Raw genomic sequence first — 9,016 nt, forward strand, 5'->3', positions numbered from 1 at the left:
ACACACACACACACACACACACACACACACACACACACACACACACAAAGGGAGCAAAGTTTTCTCATCACATTACTTCCTCCCAAACCCCAGGAGACTCGCCATACAAGACACAGAGCAGACCTTGCTGTGGTTGCAGCGGCAGCTCTGCAGCTCGGGAATACTGGAGATTCTTTCCTAAATTCACTCAGACTTTTCTTGCTTTTTTCAAACTCAAAAAAGCAGCTGATGAATGGAGCTCTCGCTCCCTATCCCCCTCTTTCAGGGCACAGGGCATCTAATATGAAAGGATAAGGAGAGAAGCAGACAGAGGAAGCTATGTGCTCCTTAACAGAAGGCCTCAGTGGTGAGTCAGAAGGCAAGAAGTTTGGCAGATTAACCAACTTCAGAGCAGTACAATTTGATCGGGATGAAATCTCTTCAAATTTACTAAGATAGGCTGTGCCCAGACACTGCATGTGCCTCCCTGGTTCTGTCTTCATGAGACCAAGTGAGGATCCATTTGCTGAACTAACCTTTCCCTGACTTCAGAATAAAACAGATAGCATGAACCCACAGGAAAAAAAATGAGAGATGACAATCTTTTGTATCTCTTCTCTGAACTATTATTTTCCCCTAAAATAAATTTCCTGCATTTCTTGGAAAGGCTTTGGAGTGAATACATCTTTAGAACTAAGTTTTCTAAGGGGAAGGAGCCACATAAATACAAGGAAGTTGTGAGGTATGGCAGTGCACACAGGTAATTTTTGTTTAGGAGGTTGAAGTGGGAGGGCCACAAGTTCAAAGCCAGCCTAGACTATATGGTGGATTTTAGGTCAGCTTGAGACACAGCAAGACATTGTCTCAAAAACAAAAAATAATAAACTATATGAAGAAATTGTCTTAAGAGGCTCAAATATATAAACAATGTCTGAGAATAGAGGTATTCTCTGTAAAGGAAGACTATAGCGACCTCAAAAAAACTTAAATCCAAGCAAGACTACATTTTAGGAGTCTAAGATAATTCTGCTGTCTGTAAAAATGACAGCATGTTGGAAACACCCTTTGCAAGCAAAAGAAACACTATATTTCTGTATTAATATTGTAGTTGACTTTATGCCAGTAAAACTGCTTGCCTACCTTCAAGGGTACTGACTGATTTCCCACTCCCAAGTTACTGGCTTTCGAAACATCAACAGCCTCATTTACAACACCACAGACTTACCAGCTCTATCTAGCCCCATCACATCCTCACCTCCAGCTGGCCAATGGAAGAGATTAGTGGAGGAGTAAGACAGGAAGAACAAGGGTGAAAAATAATGGAGAATATGGAGAAGAGACTCAATGGAGACCCGTGTAAAGTCTATACTGTGGGTTAAGAAGGGTGGTGAGGCTGGGCATGGTGGTGTTCCTCTTTAATTCCAGCACTCGAGACAGGTAAAGCTCTATGAGTCTGAGACTTGCCTAGTCTACACAGTGAGTTCCAGGCCAGCTCAGGCTACAGCTAAGACTCTGCCTCAAAAGGGGGTGATGGTGAGGATATTAAGGATCATTGAGATAGCTCAGCAGGTACAAACCAATGCCATTAAGCCAGACAACCTGAATTCTATTCTCAGAACCCATGTACAAGATCAAGCCAGATAAAACCTAACAGCATGAATATAGGAGGGAGATCATGAAGTCCCACCCTGGCTGAACAGCTATTAGCAGTTGAGAGCTGTTGGGAGAAGTACAGGCCATTTCTTTCTGGGATATAGCCCCTGAGAGGTTACCCATGCTCCAGTCTACCAGTCTTCAACCATGGAAATACAAGTAGCAGTAGATGAACTCGGTGGGTTTAGAAAGAGACCACATGAAAGTTGCGAGGAAGGCATACTGGAGCAGACAGGGAGGAATTGGAGAGAAGGCAAGGAGAGGGAGATTTGATCAGAACACATCATATGCACGCTCAACATTCTCAAACAAAAAGGTGGAAGGATAGAACTGAATCTACAAATTTGTCCTCTGAGTCCCACGTGTGCCCACACAGACACCATAAACACACACACACACACACACACACACACAACCACCACCACCACCACCACCACCACACCACTACCACCACACTGGTTACATTCTCACAAAAAACGAGGTTAGCTTGTGGGAGGCCAGAGCAAGGGTCCTAAAGAGCTGTCATGGGATTTCTGGTTTTCCATGTTATAGCCATAGTCTTACAGTTGTTTCTTAGTGTGTGACAGTTCTGTAAACCATGCCATTTAGGCATTATGAGTATTAATCGTCACTGTTGACTTAAATCTACATGCTCACCTAAGAATCACACTCCTGGGCGTATCTGTGAGGATGTTTCCAGAACAGTTTCAGTGATTTCAGGGAGGACTCACTCTGAATGTGGATTGTACCATTCCAGAAGGTGGAGACCCTTTTAGCCCCTCCTCATGTATGACATAAAGTTATGGGCAGTGGACAGATGTTTGTAAGACAGAATAGCCCAGGTGTGGTGCTGCATACCTGTAATTGCAGCATTTGGAAGGCAGTGGCAGGAGGATATTTTCTAGTTAGAGGCCTGTCTGATCTACATATCACATTCTAGGCCAGCCAGGGCTACATAGTGAGACACGGTCTCAAACATAAAAACAAAACTAAAAGCCCTCACTCACTCTTTCTTGCACATGGCTCGATCTCCTTTCTCCCTTTCCTCTGACCTTTCTTCCTCACCTCCTATCTCCTTCCCCTGCTTCTCTGAAAACCTTGATTAACACACAGTACCAAGTAAAGGAGTTTGTATTAGCAAGGACTCACTGACTGGAAGACCTTAAGAAAAGCTCTAATGAGAGACAAATACACTTGAAGTGTGTACATGAAGGAGAATACATACATCTTATTTTGTTGTTAAAAATATACAGGCACATATACACACATACTTCCCATCAGCTACATATATGTAAATATATATGCACGTATATATTTTCAAGAAATGTTAAGTATTAGTAGTGATCACTTCAAAATAGTGGGCCTAAAGGTGGTGTTTATTTTCCTCTTTATATTTTTTCTATATTGTTTCATTTTTATTTACATGAGTTATTTTTAATAGAGTAAAAACTCAGACACTATGTCTAGTAAAGGCTGTCTGACAGTTGTATTAACAGTGCTTTGATGAGAGGGTTGACATAAGATTAGATGGGAACACCTCTCATGTGGAATAACTTGATTTTCTAGTCTTCTCAATGGAATAGTATTTTTTTTAATTTGTGTCAGATATCCACAGATAAGGATATTCAGATCACTTGGGACGTATTCTCAATTCATTGTCACAATTTTTTCCCTAAACATTCAACTTTAAATTAGTGTGGATTAAAAAACACCCAACCAACAATAATCTCTTTATACCCATATCGAGCTATAACTTACACACACACACAGACACACACACATAGACACACACGCACAGACACAGACACAGACACACACACACACACACACACACACACACACACACACTATATCTGTACTCAATATTAAAACAGTAATAAGCCAGAGATGGGACATATTCCTGTAATCCTATCACTTGGGAAGCAGATGCTAGAAGATTGTACATTCAAGGACAATCTGGGCTATGTACAGAATTCCAGGCTAGCTTGGCCAATAAAGTGAGACTGTCTTAAAAAATAGATAGACAGATAGATAGATAGATAGATAGATAGATAGATAGATAGATAGATAGATAGATAAACAAACTGAGTGTGCTTACTGTCCCAACACATAGGAAGCAGAGGCAGGGGATTAGAAATTCAAGGCTATCCTTGACCAGATAGCAAGTTTGCAGCCAGCCTTAGCTACAAGAGATGAAACTTTAAAATAACAAACAATAGAATAAATAAACGGTAAAAATTATTTAGTATTAACACGAAAGTTCTATATTTTTTCCCTTCTGGCCAGTATGAAATGCCCAGTTTTTCTCTTTTCTTTATTAAATTTGAGATTTGATATAATATACATAAAAACATTTAAAACATATATATCTTTTGAGCCAAAAATTGGACTTCCAGGAATCTACACTGCAGATCCTTAAACTCTATGGCTAAGGTGCCGCCTGCAGAATTGCTCATAATGTCTAAAGCTAGAAAGAAAATATATGCTTTGCAATACAGGTTGAGTTATACAGATGGTAGTTCATCCAGTTTTTGTGTGTAATATCTGCATATGAGAATCACAAGAGTTTGCTCTCTTGTATGTGCTACACAACACTGTACCACTGAAGTACCTCAACCCCCACTCTCAACAGTTTAATGTGTGGCAATCAGAAGATAGTGATATGCACAGCAGAGTGCCATACGCTGCAGGTCCACAGGGAGACACTATGGCATACTTTCAACTGTCATTTGACTCAGTCCTTTCCTTAAAAATGAAATCAGTAGAGGACCATTTGGAAAGAGTGAAGAGGCCTGAAGGGAACTGGGAAGCTAGTTCTGATGCATCATGCCTTTTCATCTAGAAACCAGAGGAAACATGTTGACAAACAATTCTCCTCTAATCGCTGCCTATGGCACCTCTGAAGCTCCTCCTTGATTTTTCATATCACTTACTGTTTATGTGACCAGTACAGAACAAATTCTCTGGATAGTGGGATTTAATTTTAGAAGCCAAATTACATTAACATACCTGTATAGAGTTGGTGATTAAAAACTATTTTCCAAGTACAAAATGAAATGAATATGTAGTAAAAATGCACACAGAACACTGGGTACTGTCAGAAGCTATATTGCAATAGAGATTTGGGGAGCTGGTGAGGCTACCAGAAAAGGCAACTTAGAGCTAATGATGACTTGACCTTTTCATTAGTGACTGGGCCAAGTCTGGAAAGGAGACAAGAAGGAAAGCAGAGAGTAGATTAAAGAGAGTGATGTAATTTCTTTTTTCAAACGGGAGCTTATTTTGAGCATTACACATACCCTATTTATAGCTAATATAGTTTGACATATCTGTGTTTAAGCCAGAGCCATTTCACTCGTCCCTCTCTGTCAAAAGGCAGTCTTCCTTTCAGGATCCTCTCAAAAATAGAATTGAGAATATTCCAGCAGGTGTTATGGGTTGATTGACTCTCAGATAAAATCACAGAGCACAATCATTTAAAACTCATTACATCTCAGAAACCTGGGAATTTTCCTTCTTCTAAATACACAATTAGGTGAGTCACTGAATTTCAGCATGGTGCCTACATATTAATCATCTTCTCTTTCACCACTGGTAGCACACCTTGCTCTGAAGTGTTAGTCAGTACTGTGGATGCAAAACCTCTAGATATATGTAAGACTCACGCAAATATATGAACACCACTGTAATGCAATTGCCTTGGAACTTCACAAAGCAGCCTTTGTCCATCTTTCCTTTGTGTTACCTCAAAATTAGCAGTGGTTTGACAAGTAAACATCTCCATGTCCAGTCAAGACAATTTTTCCCTTTGAACACTCACCACAGTGTAGTAATTCTTGGTAAGTGGAACAGTGTCAAATCCTTTGACAGCCTTAGGGGACAGAGGTCTCTCTGTAAAACAGACATTTAGATAATGTTAATACCATACAGTTGATAACAGAGGACAACTGACATACTATGAAGAGTTGAAGTGGAAATAAAAGGGAAATGGACCCTCTTAAGTAAGTGGAAATATCATGTAACTGCAGAAGGTCGAAGTTCAATCTTCTTGTTTGAACAAGAAGGGAGGACCAGTCCAAAGAGTTACTCCATAGCTCAGTCACGGCAGAGCCAAGGCAAGAGTGTCACTCACAGTTTAGATTTATTTATAGAACTCAGAGTGGCCACTTAATTTATTCACAACAGGTGAGTGGAACTAAAGCAACCTGAAGTGTATTTATAACTTGCAAATTAACACACAAACAGAAAAGAACATAATACCAACTATACATTTCTTGGGGATGCCTACTTGTGCCAATGATAAAATAAGAAGATTCTCCCAGTCACTGAAAACTTCTGTGAAATTCTCCTGTTTTCTGTATCATTTTAGTATTATTACATTATATTAGATAATGTTGCCTTTATTCTACAAAGTTAATCTTAGCCATTAAATCATAACCATGGAATATCATAGGACACTCTTCCACGTAAAATGAAACACAAGACACTCATATTTCTCTTTATGAGATATGGCTTTGCCATGTAACCCAAACTACCCTTGAACTTCTGATCCTCCATCTCCAGGCTCCCAAGTGCCAGACTAGAGGTGTGCATCCGCAGTCCTGGCTATACGTGTTTAGCAGCAGTATTGTGCTGTCTCTTTTTCTTCATTTTGCTTTGTATTCCATTATCTCCTTATATGCTGCTTTAAACTCTTTTTGAATCATGGTGGACTTTTCATGACCAAGTAAGAGTATGTCATCATATGTTAACATTTCTTTTATAAATTATATTTTTCAAGTTACGAATCTTTTATAGGTCAACTCTAAAATTAAAAACTGTAGAAACATGAAAAAATCCTAATGAGTTTGTCTTTTTATTCTTTTCATATATATTTATGCATGCACACACACATATACACACATCTTTTTCTATAGTCTTAGAATTCTATTAAAATATCATTTTGTGAATATTTCCAACATAATTTTAATTTTAACTCTAATTATATTAAATTATTCCGAATATTTATTTGGGACTAAGCAGCATTAAAGACATCTTGTTTATCCTTACAACACCCTGAGAAATGAAGATCATCTTATTTTATAGAAGAGAGAAAACATCAAACCAGATGTGATGTCCTTGGCCTAAGGTCATCCAGGTAAGAAATGGCAGAATCAAAACCAAAGTTAAGGCATGACTTAATAAAGAGGCTCTGCTCTCTAGCCGGGCGGTGGTGGCGCACGCCTTCAATCCCAGCACTTGGGAGGCAGAGACAGGCGGATTTCTGAGTTCGAGGCCAGCCTGGTCTACAGAGTGAGTTCCAGGACAGCCAGGGCTATACAGAGAAACCTTGTCTCAAAAAACCAAAAAAATAAAATAAAATAAAACAAAACAAGAGGCTCTGCTCTCAATCAATAGGATTCTCAGAGAGAGTTACTAAAGGGCTTGGTGAATAGTACTGGGCAGAAGCTGATGCAGAACTTCAGTTATGTCTGGTATGGCCACAGAAGGACTTGATCTGACTTCAGAGGCCTGTAGATAAGAAAGCAAAACAATTTCTAGGTAGAGAAAACAAACAAACCAACCAACCATAATGCAATATTCCAATGGCAGTATTCAAAGGAACTGTGTGCCTGTAAAAATGAATGCCAGTTGGACCATGCTCACTAGGCTTAAAAACCAGCAAAGAAAGCCAGCTTTGTTATTCCGATAACAAGTACTGTCCAGTTTCTGAAATCTATGCTACTTCACACTTCATCTTGGTCTACTAGTGGCTTACTAAAGCTTTATAGAGGACTAGAGATATGGCTCAGTGGTTAAGAGCATTCTCTGCTGCTCCCAAAGATGCTAGTTTGATTCCCAGCACCTATGTTAGAAGGCTCAGAACTGCCTATAGCTGCAGTTTGAGGAGGTCCTGATGCCTCTGACCTCTGCAGGCACCAGCACTTACTCACACAAACCCACACACTCAGGAATGTCTGCATTTACATGATGAAACTTTGAAAGAAAAAGACCTTATGGGAACAGAACTGAGTAACGTAGAGCCACTCCACCTGTTCCTTGAGATTGTAAAGGATAGTCAGGACATGAACCCAAGCATTGTACTGTTGTACCCAGTGTTCTTTCCTAGATTTAAAATTCAACCAGAATTTGAGAGGAAAGAGGATAGGCTGAGATGTAAAGTTAGACCCTCTTGGGAGGAAAGGAAAGGAGAAGGGAATTGGAAAAGAAAGGGAAAGGGTGGAAAAGAGAAGAATAAAGAGAAGAAAGGGAGAAGAGGAGGAAGAGGAGGGGGAGAAACAGAAATGAAAGCAGAAGTAATCAGATAAGGGATGAAGACAGGAATAAAATAATGAGCAATTATCAAAAGTTTTATCAGGCACACTTCCCACAATTTGTAGAGATTTTAATTAGAACTTAAGTTTTTTGTTCAGTTATTATTTAAGCTGATCTTAATTAAAGTAAAAATTTGGAGCCTGTTGCAGTGTGTCACATTCATAATTCCAGTACTAAGGAGGCTGAGGCAGGAAGATTGTCATAACTTTTATACTAGATAACAATACCTAGAGTGTTGCAGGTCAACTGAGCGACATAACAAGACTGTCTTAAAAAAAATAAAGGAAAACCACTTTTTAGGTGTACAAGCAAGGACTATAGCCACACCACATGGAACATGCCCCATCTCCTTTGTTCTCAGAAACAAAGCAAGGTCTCAAGTCTGGATAGTATGTGGATAGAAGATATCAGCAAGATGTGGTCACCAATCAGGGGCAAAACTGAGAAAAGTGCACTCCACTTACGAAATGCCTGCTAAGAGACAGCCAAGGGCAGGAAAGCCTGAAGGAATGCATAATGCAATTAAAACACAATGTTCACTATGCAAAGAAGAATAAAGGACAATCATATATGAGATAAGTAGACACTGTAGAGAGCCCTTGGTGACTGGGATGACTGAAAGCAACAGAGTCAGTGCTTTGAAAATATAAGAGAGGGTAATGGTGGGAGAAGTGGCAATACATCAAAAATGTGAAATTGTTAAAGAGCAGATTTAATAAAGGTTTACATTATTTTTATTTTTTTAAAAAAGTCAATGAAATCATCAAAGCTCTAATAAGACTGAGAGGGGAGTGAGACAGAAAGAGAGAACATGTTCCTATTATCAGGAGCTATGAGATGGCTCAGTGGATAAGGCCCTTTCCAATAAGGCTGACCACCTGAGTTTGATCCCTGTGAAGTTGAGAACTGACTCTCAAAAGTTGTCCTTTTAGCCTCTTCTCCTCTCTCTCTCTCTCTCTCTCTCTCTCTCTCTCTCTCTCTCTCTCTCTCACACACACACACACACACACACACACACACACAGAGAGAGAGAGAGAGAGAGAGAGAGAGAGAGAGAGAGAGAGAGAGA

The 9,016-nt window shown here is 39.6% G+C and overlaps 1 protein-coding gene across 4 annotated transcripts in view; it reads right to left on the reverse strand.

The window, feature by feature from the left end:
• Arhgef6 (Rac/Cdc42 guanine nucleotide exchange factor 6) overlaps nt 1-9,016 on the reverse strand; it is a 112,028-nt gene that overhangs the window by 56,741 nt on the left and 46,271 nt on the right. For all 4 annotated transcript variants that reach the window (XM_028776911.1, XM_028776910.1, XM_028776913.1 and 1 more), the window contains one exon: nt 5,453-5,523. In XM_028776911.1, coding sequence (XP_028632744.1) covers nt 5,453-5,523 — 71 coding nt within the window. The remainder of the gene's footprint in view (nt 1-5,452; nt 5,524-9,016) is intronic.

Source organism: Grammomys surdaster, unplaced genomic scaffold (assembly GCF_004785775.1).
Source record: "Grammomys surdaster isolate TR1022 unplaced genomic scaffold, NIH_TR_1.0 274, whole genome shotgun sequence".
NCBI lineage: Eukaryota > Metazoa > Chordata > Mammalia > Rodentia > Muridae > Grammomys > Grammomys surdaster.